The 14,511-nt window shown below is 39.5% G+C and overlaps 1 protein-coding gene across 2 annotated transcripts; it reads right to left on the bottom strand.

Annotated features, from left to right (window-relative positions):
- Positions 1-494: 494 nt before the first annotated feature.
- On the bottom strand, positions 495-14,446 carry DIO2 (iodothyronine deiodinase 2). Of its 2 annotated transcripts, none has more exons than XM_027899394.1 (2): positions 13,714-14,446; positions 495-2,544 (listed from the first exon to the last, which is right to left on the bottom strand). In XM_027899394.1, exons 1-2 carry the CDS (start codon positions 13,933-13,935, stop codon positions 1,927-1,929), a joined length of 840 nt encoding a protein of 279 aa, XP_027755195.1. In that variant the 5' UTR covers positions 13,936-14,446; the 3' UTR covers positions 495-1,926. The 2 variants fall into 2 exon arrangements, with proteins under 2 accessions (XP_027755195.1, XP_027755196.1); XM_027899395.1 differs by having other exon boundaries at positions 1,972-2,544.
- Positions 14,447-14,511: the final 65 nt, after the last annotated feature.

A 14,511-nucleotide genomic window follows, 5' to 3' on the forward strand; every position in this document is an offset into this window, starting at 1 on the left:
TGCATGCCTTCTAAGCAATGGGGCTCACCAGGAGATCTGAAGATCATTCTTTACACCCTTCTCTGACACACATTACCAAACTGTGTGTGTGTGTATATGTTTAACAGTGTGTTGAGGAAAATGTGAGGGTGGGAAGCATGAATCTGATTATGGGAGAAATCACCCATGTTACTGTCATTATTTCAGATCTGTGCTTGAAAACACATTTCCAAATTTCTTGTACATTGGCTATGTTGACTAACAACCTAGCAAGAAGAAATACACCATATTAATAGGCATTGTGAAAATGGAAATATTTATGTGTGTCAACACATCATATTCCTGAGAATGGGTAGGATGAGAAATTAAAAGAACTAACTTGATAGTCACCACTTACTTTGTTTATATGTTTCGTGTTTCTGCCAAAGTTGAGAGAAAGCTTGGATAGTCCATTTCCATATGGGTTTTCATTTTTCAGATCTAATGGGTTAGTTCATTGTAAATCTGCCTTTTCATTAGGCTTGATCAAATTATTTTAGTTTTAGAAATACTTAATGCATACTCTAAGTTCACAGTATCTCTTTAAACATAAGATTAATTCCTCAGATCCATTTGAAGGACAATTCTACCACCTTTTACACTCATTCACATTAATTCACACTATTTGTCCTCCCTGTTTCCCTTCTGGGAAGGTTTTGAGAACATGAGTGAAACAGACTATCAGCTCATCTGTTAGCAGAACTGCAGCTAATCAATTCTAAGGCAACAAACAACTTAACCTGCAGATAAACTAACATATAATCATATTCAGATAAACTAGCTATAAACTAGTTTCAGGTATCTAAGATATCAAAAATCAGCATGACTACATTTAACAGGGTAAATGACAGGATAGGTTTCCATTTCAATGAGGTAAAGTTGTGCATAAGTTCCCCCATCCCCAAAATACACCTGCAAGGTCATTATCTCAAATAAAAATAAAGGAGAGAAATAAGTTATTTTTTTAGAAGCTAAAAATTACCTTTAAGCCTATTGCTAGAGAGAAACAGATGGAGGTGGGGTAAAGAAACAGAGATGAGAACCAGAGAATATTGTTAAATGTGTGTTGTCAGCTCTGAGAACCACAGGTTTGGTTGACATCATCTGAGTTTTGTCTCATGGTACATGCTCTAGATGGTTCTCAATGTTTTGTTATAAATAGTCTAACTATTTTAGTTTTCAAATGGTAATGGGCTTATTGGATATCCTTTGTCTTTTTGATCCAACTCCACAAATTTTAACATCTTTCTCAGCAGGCACAGGCCTGCATACCAGACACAAACATATAGGTAGCATTACATAGTTAATATGCTGTGCAGAGGTGTCCACAGAGAGTACAAATACCAGCAGAAAATGGTTCATCTTGATCTGAGCAGCCAGTCTGCCTGAGCTATGCATTGCATGGTGGTTCCCGCAGTCCCTAAACAATAACTTCTCTACCAAGAGAGGACAATCACTACACTCCACTGCATTTCTATGCAAGTAATTGCAAACTTCTTGCTCCTCCCAGGTTCTTTGCATTGGCCACAGAGGGCTAAAGAAGCATTTCTGAAATAATGCATAGCACTGCCTTTCCATGGAATGCCTTCCAAGCAGAAATGCTTCCTCTGGCTCACCCCAGAGCTGACACATCATGAGAGGTGTTCCTGGGAGACAGGTCTTATCTCACCACTCTTCCTGCTTGCCAGCAGCACCTTTTCACAGAAGCTTGTTCACCTCTTCTGTTCTACAGCAAGCACAGGAGTGGGATTTTTTTTCAGACAATGTTTCTGTGGAGCTAGATTTTTTTAAATTTTCTTTTCCTCATTAACATTCACTTGAAATTGTTATCAAATGTGTTCTCCTGCGATCGTCTGAAAGGTTTTATTCAAACCAACACGTTCTCTTTTTTTTCCCTTTTGCATCTCCTTAAAGGGACATATCTGTTAACATAGCTTCTGTAGAGAATGGATTTCATCTTTTGCTGAAGTTTTGTTCCAGCCAAAGCCGAACTTCCTGCAGGTTGTAGAAAAAGGGGCCTTTGCCTCCCAGGTAGGCGATTTTTTGTCTCTGCACAATGCATACTCGCTCAAATGAAACCCCGTAAGCCACGTTGGCATTGTTGTCCATGCAGTCAGCCACCACTTGGCACTGAGGTGGCAAGGAGAAGTGTTCCAGAAGCTGGTGAGCAGCTGCACATCTCTCTTCCTGGTTCCTGTGTTTCTTAACTTCAAATGAAGAGGGAGAGATTCCAGGAGCAGCCCAGCCATCTGATGGGTGAGCTTCATCGATGTAGACCAACAGAAAGTCAGCCACACCAGAGAACTCCTCCACCAGCTTGCTGAAGGCCGACAGCTGGCTTGTGAACGGTGGTCAGGTAGCTGAGCCAAAGTTGACCACCAGTGGCCGCTCAGAGTTGGCAAAGTCCAGAAGGTGGCATTTGGTTCCACACTTGCCACCAACATTCTTCCAGCTGCTACTGCTACCATCACTGCCCTTGGCTATGTGGATTACACTGGAGTTAGGGGCTTCTCCTCCCAGTTTGACCTGATGGCAGAACAAATCAAAACATAGCAAGTTAGTGTGACTTGCCTGGGGAGTATCCTCATGACTACTGTCTTCCAAAAGCACACTTAACTAGCTGCATGGACACTAGCATGGGGATATAACAAATCATCAAAAGCAGCAGTTTAAAAAAAGTTCATCTAGCCTTCCTCCACTCACAGTTTAGGGAAATGTAGCATTCCTGACAGGCATACTACTTCATTAATGTCAAAAATTTTGATCAGAGAAATGTTAAAAATGTTAGAAAATTTTATCAAATTGTCTTGTCCTGTCCACTACACACATAGCCCTGTCCACCCTGATGTATTTCCTTTCAGACAGACTACCTCAAATTTCTTCTAATTTTCCTTTGTGAGACAAATTTTCAAGACAGGATTTTTTTTCACTGACATTTTCAATGAGTTGTCTCCACTTAATTTACATCTTTCTTGAAGTGCAGTGTTCAAAACTTCAGCAGTGTATTTACCAATTCTCAGAATAATCATACAGTTTCTTCACGTAATGGAGTAGCTCACAGGCTACACCTGTTTATACATTCTAGATATTTACTTTTTATGAGACATCATGGTTGTTTTGCAAAAAGAGAAGACTGTTGATTGGGGATTAGCTAGTGAAATGCCTAGCTAAAAGCTAAAAGCTAGTGAAATGCCTAGGTCCTTTTTCTGCCTTTCTAGTTACTTCCCATCATGGATTTGAGTACTTCATCTGTCTGAATTTTATCCTTTCCACCCAGCCTCATTGAACTGAATTCTACATTTTAAGCTATTTTTCCAATTCTCAAAAATCATTCTGCGTTATATTCCTGATCTTCACAACACATGCAGTACCTCTCAATTTTCAGAGGTTTGAAAATTTCATGGTTATCTATTCTCTTCCATCCTGCAATCCAAGAATGAAAATAGAGTACCAAACAAGAGATCTCTGAGATCTTTGCAGATGTCCACTCATTGTACATTCTGTTTTGCCAGTGGACCATCCAGGATTTCACTGTCTAAAATTTCTTCGAACCAATTTGCAGTAATTTCATCAGTGACTGAGTGACACATTTCCTTATACTGCAATGATTCTTTACAAGATGACTGGGGGGAAAAAACCAGCACAAAAAGGCAAAAGTTTATGTGATGGTTGAAGTAAGATGAGGTGAAAATAAACTGCTCTATCAGCTCCAGCTCCAGATGTAACTCGGACATAACAGGCAATTGTGGAAAAATTTTGCTTGACCATTTCTACTTGCGTATCTAAAGAAAAAAAAAGGCAGAATTTAAGCATCTCACAGAAGGGAGTGCCAGAATGAGGTGGGGCCTGCAGAGGGCTCCAAGATCCTTAGCTGATAACTACTGTAGAACCACAACACATTATTACATAACACAATTAGTTTTTAATGAGCTCTGCTACAGCAATTCCTATGTATCTGCCTTTAACATCAAGCTCTAGTACAACAATGTAATTATCCTTTGTATTTCCCTGACTCTTTCTCTCTCTATGCACTATTTGATTATGTTCAGAAGTCTTGTTTTGAAGGAAACATACAGGGCCAAATTCAGAAGTCTTTCACATTTTATGTATTTCTTTCTGAAACTACAACAATTACAGTCTATAGAAGTTAATGCTAAATGAGAACTGTGTAAAAACTGAATAAATAACTGATTTTTGGTACACTTCTATTTTACATTACATTATGGGGTATCCTAGTGAGTCAGATACAGTAAGAAACTGAGACAACAGCTGAATACTGAAATCATGCAGTTGCTGCTGCACACAGATCCAAAGGCAAGTAGATGGTTCACACTGAATCCTCCATTTCTCACTGAGAAACCTGACCACTTCAAACAAATCTAGTTATTCGTGACTCTGAACTATTTCAGCAGAATAGCAACAAAAGCAAAAGTCTAACCAAAGCAAAGTTTGTAAGACACAGCCCTTAAAGCTGCCCGACTTCACAGCTATATGAGGTCTCAGGGCATGCTGTCACACAATATAAACATTATTTTGACTATTTTCTGTGAGGCAAATTGAAACACAACCATGCTGACATTCTCACTCAGAGATCAGCAAGAAAGAGAGTCACAGAAAGAAAGACTGCCTGAGACCCACAGACCTTGCCATGTCAACTGTGTGGTCATCATGCCACTGGAAGCAGAGGATGTGCTGCTGCACCACAGGCAAGACAAACAAGTGATGACCCAAGAAAGCACAGCCAGTTGTGCCCCTGTCCCTGAAAACCTGTGCCTGCAGCATTGCTCTCTGCTAGAGCCTGGCAACAGCTTTAAAAAAGCCTTGTGCTTCTTTGCCTTTGAAAGCGAGAGGCTTCGAACAACTGAGTTTAGGACCTGCTGTGTGAGTGTGCTGTCCACTGAACTCAAAGAAAGAAAAGATCTCTATCCCAGTTTTCGAGAAAAAATGACTTGTCTGGAGAGAGGCAGACTCAGAGACTCAGGCTCTTGCATTTAAGAAGTAGCATTAAGCATCTTACAGTGTTTAAGGCCACCTACACCTTAGCAGGTAGCAGGTACTCTTCTGTTCAGCTGTTGATCACTTCATTTCTCTGTGCCATTCTGTGAAGTAAGATAGGCAAATCAGGAGTGAGTAAGGTAAAGGGCCACACTTGAACAAAGAAATACACAGGTCAAGATCATGTGGCATCCACATGGCCATCCTGAGGAACGCATTCAATCCAGAAGCCATCTAAACAACTCAGCATTTTGTGATAAGTTGGTGACTATCAAAAAAAGGCACATCTCAAGAAAAACCATGTGCATATCTGCAAAAACTCTAGATCCGTCTTTACCTAGAAAGCTTAACTGTTCCTGCACTACCACGTAAATAGTTTTTCAGAGCTAGCTTGCCCAAAATGTGCCTTTTGGGCAAAGCCTGACATGTAAGTATTTGTGCTGCACCCACTCCCTGGATGAATAATGGACCTCAGTATTTAGGAGTGTGTGCTCATCCAGTCAAAGAAAAGAAGTAGAGGCATGTTATTTATCTCACAAATCACAATTAAGGAGCACACTTTGAATTTTTGATATCTGCTGCCACTCTTTAGAGGAAAAGAAAAATAAAGGCAAAAAGAAGCACATAAAACTCAGCAGTGAACAGAGCTGCTCAGGACAAAAGAAACACCTGAGCAGCTATTTCCGCTTACTCTTCTGGTTTTATTTTAACAAAACTATTGTGATTGAAAATATCTAGCCAACACTCTTGAAAAGGGAAACCACAGTTTGCTTCTTGGTCATCTTTAGGCAGAAAGAGAAGCTATATATTTTAAGTTCCTCATTGTCAGCTCCTCACTCAGGTCTACCAAATGCTTGATTTCCTAGGCAAGTTTGCAAACCCTGAAGGAATAGACTAATAAAACAACTTTCATAAGACATCAACTTGGGAATGCCCTTCAAATCCTATTTAACATTGATACCAGAGGTGGCAACATATTTCACTATTCTTCAACAATGCAAGCTTGCATTCTGACTCTCATACTCCTTATTGACTAAAAAAATAGAGACTGAGGAAACAAAGTACAAAGAAGCCCTTATACATCTATATATCACCTTGTGTAACTTTCTCTTCATTTCCCACAGTCATGAAGTAAGTCCCATGGCCGCAGGTTACCTATCATTTTAATTTTTGTTTCTAGGAGTGCTTGTGATGGGTTTTTTCCCCTTAATGAGACATCCTTGCCAAGCAGGCATTCACGAGGCATTTTCTGCTCTTGTAGAGAAGTAATTAGGTCGGTGCCTTGTTCCATGCCAGTGTCAGGCACTCCAAAACGCAGCCCTGCCCAGTCGTTAATGCTTAAACATAAGCAGCAGCGGCATCTCCACTAATTGGTCTTGATGAAGCACTGACGTTCCCAAGAGACTGTTTATTTCACCAGGCTCTGAACCGATTGACACAGGATGACAATATCATCCTTGCTGATCATCTGCATTGTAGGCCTTGGCCGTCTTCTTTGTTGTTATTTATTGAAAGAAAAAATAGCTCTTGGAAAAGAAAATCAGTGCAATGAGAAAACAAACAAAAACCCCCATGTATTCAGCCAAAACGCTTTTGAAATCTCACACAAAAGCAGGCAAAATATAAATTCTGAGAAACAAACTAGCAGAATTCCCCTCACACGCAATCCAGCATTTCCATAATCACGTACTTTTGTGCGTGAACATTTGGGCATTCGGTGCCAGCCTTCTGAATGAGGTAGAAACCAGGCAGCACGCAGGCATCCCCTCCCACACAGTCTGCATGGGACACGCAAGGTAGGCCAACCAAATCTGAGAGCCAGCCCAGCCATCAGCAAAAGCAATCACCAACACCAAAGCAGTGACTCTCATCATTTGTGAGAATTTTGTGTTTGCTGGACAGCTTGTTCTGAGTCTGCATACAGAGTGAAAAGCGAACAAGCTTGCTGATGCTTTAGCATGCAGTCTGCAAAATGAAGATGTAGGAGCAGGAGAGAAAGCCCTATTCATAAACTGCAGGCTAGAAATAGCACATACTGCTAAAACTTTGTGGTACATTCTCCATAAGGACTGGGTAAAGCCCCATGGACAAAACATCGTCTCCTCATATACCTTTCCTTTTTTCTTGTTTTACTTTTATCAACTTTAGCATAACCTTCCTTATATCCTGTGCACTGGAACACAGCTTTCATTCCCTGCATCAGGGATTTTCAAACAATTTGGCAGACTTATCAGGCGGTGTCAATTTGCCCCTAAAGAAAATAGATGCTGCCAGACAATTAACAGTGATATTAGTCATTTAAGTATGCACATGCTATGTTTGGGACTGCAGTGCAGCTATTGGTAAGAAACTAAACCCCCTGAGCCTTTTGCACTTTTTCAAATTCTCTGCTTTGATTTAATCCCACTTAGCTAGATATATTTTCATCCAAATCATAATCAGACTCTGGGTGGGAAATTTGTACAAACTATTAATTTAGTCTTTATTTATATGACCCAGAGTTGTACAATTGATAAAAATCACAGGAGACCCTGGTCTGGAGTAGTGTAGAGGTGCAGAATCTTTTCATTTGCCTTGGTGAGATGGTAGCTTACTTTAGCAGACTCAATTACTTGAGTTGGAGAGCAGGGACTGGAAATTACTTGAGCTCTCCCACAGTCTTTTATTCAGGATCAGGTGTGTAGAGCTGAGGGAGGGAAGTGGGAGACAGCAGGGTACAGTCAAGATAAAAATAACTAGTCAAATGCTGTTCTCTCTATTTAAAAGCTGCCAGTCCCACAAATGAGTATGTATGGCATAGGGAAAGCACAAAGAAGCCTTTTGCCTTGCACTCTTATGGATAATATTAGTTCCTCTGATTGAGGAACCTGGAGAAAGCCTTTCAAGGGCTTTATGTTTCCCTCAAGATTGGAGCATGGCCTACTACACTATGGCCACTGAGCTACTGGCTGCCCTGGTGGGCTCTACCTACAGATGACAGAGGCCTTTGCTTCAGCACCTGGAGGGCATTTGAGTCTAATTTGGGTGACTTTTTTTTTTTTTTTTAAACTCAGCTTTAGGACCCTATGAATTCATAGTAGTGGTTTTGCCAGACGTAGAGCCAGGGCACAAGAAACATGTATGATCCTTTTCCTGAACTGTACCTGTTAGCTAATTTTTTGTGTCTATCACAGCCAAAGGGGTTTTTCGCAAGGCTTTGACAACAAAGCAAGTGTTTTTTCCATCAGTTTTTCGCACATGAGGGTGAAAATGGAGGATTGCAAAGAGATGGTGTGGAAGAATGAAGTTAGCCCCACAAAATGAAATAAGTATAATGAGACCTCATATTCCTTTTCCTGTTTTTTGTCTGTCTTGAGTGGTTGAACTCTAAGTTCCATTGGACCAACTGTCTGCTCCTTTTATTAGGGCATTGCCTAGGGTACAATGGGTCCCTGGTATAAGCTGGTCCTCAGACACTACTATAACAAACATGATTATTTGTATATAATGTATTAATAATAATGACAATGCTTTAATAATAATGACAAAGGCCCAAATCCTGTTGAATTTTTGTTCATAACCCTGCAGGAGAGGTTTTAACTGTGGTTTTGTTTTGTTTTTCTCAGTTCTTTCAAGATTGTTTTCATTTGCAAATGTCAATGAAAGCAATTCTGCTAAAGCTGAACTTTGTAAAATCAATAATATATTTTAATACCACACAATGTCTAGTTCTAAACCCTGAAATTATACAACAGGCTTTCTTTCACAAATTCCCTTTTATCACTATTAAATGCAGAGAGAGACATTTCTTTACCTTGCCAGACAAAACAAATACAAAGTATGGAGGTTATATCTTTGTTCCAACCTTTAAAAGATTTCCCCAAAAAGCAAAGAGTTACTGAACAGCCAAAGATAGGTAGAGGATTCATGCTTTTATATTACTTTCACAGATATTTTTGTGATGATGCTATGCAGGATGTGCTTAACATGTCAGTTTTTGGACAGTTTTGTTTTGCATAAGGATTTATTTTGGAAGTTGTACTTATCAGGCAGGCAAAAGTAGCCAAAGTAATTTAACTGTTCCTCCCTGAAATCTCAGGAAAATCCCACGGGGTGTTTACTGAACCAATTGACTTGCTGCTACATCCAAAGCTGGGCCTATGCTGTTAATCTGGGATCCTGTGCCAGCCGTTCCCCTGTGTTGGGGTTGTCATGCCAGAGCTTGCTGCTGGCCCACTCTAAAGGCAGTAAAAAGCTATACAAGTACACACCACACCTATCACCATCCATCACCTGAGATACCAACATCCCTCTAAGGCCTGTGACGCATGTTTACACACAAGTGTGTTATGTGCACACGTGTGTGTTGCCCCCATAGATGCACCACTGCATTCCTAAGGATTTGGCTGCTCCAGGGAGATGCCATTAAGGTCTTCCCCCTGTCTTCCCTGCACTGAGGTGGAGAAGAGGGATGATCTCCTCAAGGATAATGTTAGAGCTCTCTACTGGAGATCAGGAATGGTAACTCTACCTTGCTGAAACACAGAGCTCATATCTGGCACTGGAAACGATCCCAGCATGAGGCCTCAACACTGGGCACTTGCTAATGGGCACAAACTTTTTTGAACCCATTTTAAAAGCATTGTAAGATAACGATTTCTCACCCCTGAAACCCTAGAAAGCCTATCCATCCCAGTACTAAATAAATCATAAGAATTAAGAAGGTAAAAAAAGCTTTTAAAAGGAATTTTTTTTCCCACAAAACTTCGCTAGCTTTTTTTCTGGATTTCTGCAGATGTGTGATACATGTACATACTGTAGGGTAAAACAAATGCTTCACTGGTATTTGTAGAAATAGTCCATGTAAATCATGCAGAAGTCACACTAACACCCTCCCCAAAAGTCTCATTATTTCTCTCTCATCAGTAATTGTGTCTGCATTCATATCCATACATATGTATACATACACACACATGTAAGTGTACACATATACAGAGAAATGAGAGAGGACTGACTCCTGGAAGACTAGATTATGTATGTTTACGTATGTGCACTTTTGCGTTTCTATACATATATGTATGTACAAGTATAGAGACAGACGATACACTCAGGTATATATATCTTTATACATGCAAACACATACAGAAGTGTAAATTCTTACCCACACACATACATATATGAAAAAGAATATTTAAACAAAACTTTTACACACTTTCAATTATATAAAGTTAACTTGACTGCTAGCTGTATTTATCTCTGTTATAACAGTTAATCTGGTCCTAAAGAATCCCTTGTAATGTAAGACACATTTGCCTCTTGGGAAATAATAGGAGGATGGTCTATAAATCACAAACCTGGTGTAGTGTAGACAGTATCAACAGTGAGTGTGACAAATACTGAACTGAGAACTAAGGAAGTAAAATAAAAAAATATATTAATCATTGACAAAATTTACATTACAAATCAAAATAAACAAAAGAGCAACTATTTTGATTCCAATAGAACTCTCATATGTGGAAAAAAACAGTCATATAGAATGTTCCAATAAAAAAATATGCTCTACATATAATACCAAAAATTTTGCATTGTTTCCCCACTGAGGATGTTAAAATCTTCAACTGTTGCTAGGTAATCTTACCCATGAAATGATTGCCCTCAAGAAAGTCATGTGCAATAATACTTAATAAGAAGAAAAAGCAGGAAAAAAAAAGTTGAAGTTTGAGTAAGATATTAAAAAGTTTTTCTAGAAAAAGAGAAAATACATCAGAATAGCTGTTTTCAAATATACTCTAACCATTCCAAGGTCATATCTTGTAGGCATTAGTCTTGGGGAAAAAAAAGAAATCATTCTGGGACAGTCTGTGTGTTTTCAAGGAAGAGGTCCTTTCTTGCAGTAAATTTACTTTAATTTAGAAAAGAGCATCTACCCACAGTGTTGTTCTGGAATGGCTTCCAATAATTTTTTCTGTAAATAGAAATTTTACATCAGGTGCTTTTGTGAAAAATGTTATGAAAATGTACACAGGAAGAGTTCTATGTAAGTAACACAAAACACAATAAAACTAAGCATGGTTACTTTTTTGATCCAGTCTTCTGCTAATTGGCTGTCTACCTTTGGTTATCTCAGACATCTGCAATTCTATTATTCAAGCTGAAAAATAGTGGTTATTTCATAAATACTCCTCAATGGAATGAGCTTAAGTACCTGTTTAAGTACTTGGCTAATTTCTGACTTCAGCTAGTAAACTGGACCAATAAGCACAAGTGGTTATGGTATTGACTGCATTTTGGTATGCTGTTTAATGTCCAGATTCCATGATATTTTCATTTCTTGCCCTTCATAGTTGTTTCAGATTAAGATACCATAACTGGGCAGTCCTAGTCAGGATTTGGAAAAGGGTAATGTAATGACAAATATGCTTTGTGGGACATTCTTTAATATATTTCACTATTTTTCATGCTTTTTAAACTTGTCACAAAGCAGAATACGTTTCAATCATTTTCAATTCTACCAGTACAACCTTTCAGCTGAAACTTTTTTCCTTTTTCTTCCTTACAGAAACAAAAGGAGATTCTCATCTATTGTGGAGGTGATGACTCTTCTTCCAATATTATTCCTCAGTTTATTGTGTCCCCTTTATAATTTGATTTCTACACTTAAGTACCTTTCTGTGACAATCAAGGTTTTCCAATTATCTTCTGTGCTTATGGCCCATAATTCTGTTAACAGAGTCTTTCCATGAATTAACTGTTGGTCAGTTCCTTTTGCCTTAAGTATAACTGCCATGAATGGACTTTTTCCCCTTTTTGGAACAAGGTGATAAAATTTGGTTATATTTATATGTATTTTTCTGCCGAGTTCATTGAGGCCCAGATTTCATTCTAGGGACCTTAAAGCCTGATTAGCCTGAATGACCTGGGTCATTTAATGGTGATAAGAGAGAGAACAAAATTGCCAAAGTTCAAGGGGTGAATTTCATTACCAACACCAAAAATAGCACAAAAATAGAGTCATCATCCCTGTAGCATCCACGGCTGACATCAACAGTACTGAAGGAAAGGCAAAGCATGACTTAGTTTGGAAACTACAGAAAGGCAGGCAATATCTTAATTTTAAATCATTTTGTGTAATTTAAGGAAAGTGAGATTGAAAATATCTTATGAATATAAGGTTCCTTACAGCTTCACAACTTCTCCAGATCCCAGACTGCACACAGGTTGCAAATGTGGAAACTGGAAATTTGACTGTCACAGAGTCGTGCTACAAACTTCCACTGGAGCCTTGACCAAGTCATGTGTTAACTGTCCTGCCTTCCCTTGTCTGTAAAATGGGAATGATTGTGTTCACCGACCCATTTACAAAGGCCACTGTAAAATGTAGTTAATGTCTATGAAGGGAATAAAAACAAAGACTAAACAGGCTAGGAGAATAGTGGGCTTCATTCAGCATTATTTTACTTGGGTAGCCAGCTGGATGATTCCTAAGGTGGCAGTAAGAGGTTGACCCATTTGGCAAAAGATAGTGTTATTTATATTTGTCTTACACTGAAAATTAATGTCCCCATGTCTTGGGTTTCAGGCTAAGCAGATTGTATTCCATATCACAAAGCCAGAAAACACCAACACCACCAGCTCTTCACATGTTTAGATAAGAGGAAATACAAATGCCATTGTAGAGGTGAAAAAGTGAATTGGGGGGGAAGATGATACAAAAAGAAATGTTTCAGAAAAGAGACCTGTCATTTGGATGATATCACATGGGGTATATTAAAATTAGATGGTCTAAATAAGACAACACATCAACAGACTAAGCACTGTTTTGAAAGCCACAGAACTCTGAATTCAGCTCTTCTACTTACTAACTGGGTGGTCTGTGCAAGAAATTTCATGGGTTTGGGTCCACCTTTTTAATCTATAAAAGGGAACTATAGCTACCTCATCAGACCTGGGCAGCACTACTGGGTAATGTTTGAAGAAATCTTAAGAGGAAAATAAAAGTACATGTTGCATAACTGCTATTGGCTTTATTATCTTAAATCACCAGGCAGCTGTCCGACAGCTAATCAAGTTCATTTTTAACCTCTTGACATGTCCCTCTGTCACTGTTTTCATGAAGGAAAAAAAGGTCACTATTTTACTCTGTGCCTAGTTTTATTACTTGGATGCTTTGTCCAACATAAAAGTTAACATGAGTAATAGAAAAAGCCAGTGTCAGGACAATGGTTCATTTCTGTGTTTTACTCTAAGCAAAACAATTCTCTGTGCTACGGTAGCTGACATCTATCTCTGTGGAGCTCTATCTAAAGATGCAGACATTTTATAATATCGGAGAATCTCACACGGCAAACAAATAACAGCTGTGAAAATATCTAGAGCATTTTACAATTATTCTTATAAGAAGATCTTGAAATACTTTAAAAATATGAAGATTATTATTCGTGATGGTGAGGAAACTGAGGCACACCTAACCTGAGTGACATGGCCACAGCTGCACAGTTAGTGGCAGAGCAGAGAGTCAGCAGCTCCAGAATCCCGTGAACGCTTAGCTCCGACTTAGAAGTACTGATCCCTTCAGCTTATACCTCTCCCATCAAAGTTAACATCATATAGGAGATAGTCTGCACTGCATAGAGTCATTCCCTTTCCTTCTTCTCTGACAAGCGGGATGCTCATCCCAGCTCACCCATCCCAAGCTGACAGTCCCCATCCCCGTGCACTCACCTGCTTGTAGGCGTCCAGGAGGAAGCTGTTCCAGACGCAGCGCAGCCCCTCCGAGGTCAGCATCCTCCTCCATTCACCGCGCCCAGACTTAGAGCGGCTCAGAAACAGCACCATGTGCTTCAGGAGAATCACAGAGTCATACAGCGCAAGGAAGAGGCAATTGGAGAAAAAGACCGGCAAGATCTGAAGCGTGATCAGCAAATCCACACTTAGCAGACCCATCTTCCTTGCTGCTTCTTTTCAGCTGGATGCCTTCAACTCTCTTTATTGCTCTGTACCCTCATTTAAGAGAGCAAAGTAAAAGGCATTTCAAAAGCCTCCCTATTCCTCTCTCAGCTGCTCTTTTTTAAAATGAGCAGAGATAGTTAAGTATGAGCAGGCTGATTAAAACCATAGCTGAACGATAGTCATTCAACTCTAAGCTGCTTATTTTTCAGAACTTAAGATGTTAAAAATTTTTCTCTTAACCAGGAGACCCGCTTTTGTTGAAGAGAGAGGCAGCTGTGTTTCCAGTTCCCTGCAGTTACAAAATTTAAGCTGAGACTGTTAATTGTTAACTTTCCTGCACTATCCCATTGTTTCTCAGCTATTTAAGCACTGAACAGACCTCTCATTTCTGTGTCACGAAAGCTAGCTACCAGGTGCAACAATACTTTTTAAAAAAGGTTTATGTACATAAACTTTCCGTTCCTTCCTCCTTGCCTCCCTCCCTCTCCCTCTCTGCCTCCCCCGCCCACCCCACCCCCCTCACTCCGCGTTTCTGTATTCCTGCCTTCCTCCTCTCTCACTCTCTCTTGC

The sequence above is a fragment of the Empidonax traillii genome, unplaced genomic scaffold, assembly GCF_003031625.1.
Source record: "Empidonax traillii isolate 1590-97213 ecotype Southwest subspecies unplaced genomic scaffold, ASM303162v1 scaffold663:size352693, whole genome shotgun sequence".
Classification (NCBI taxonomy): domain Eukaryota; kingdom Metazoa; phylum Chordata; class Aves; order Passeriformes; family Tyrannidae; genus Empidonax; species Empidonax traillii.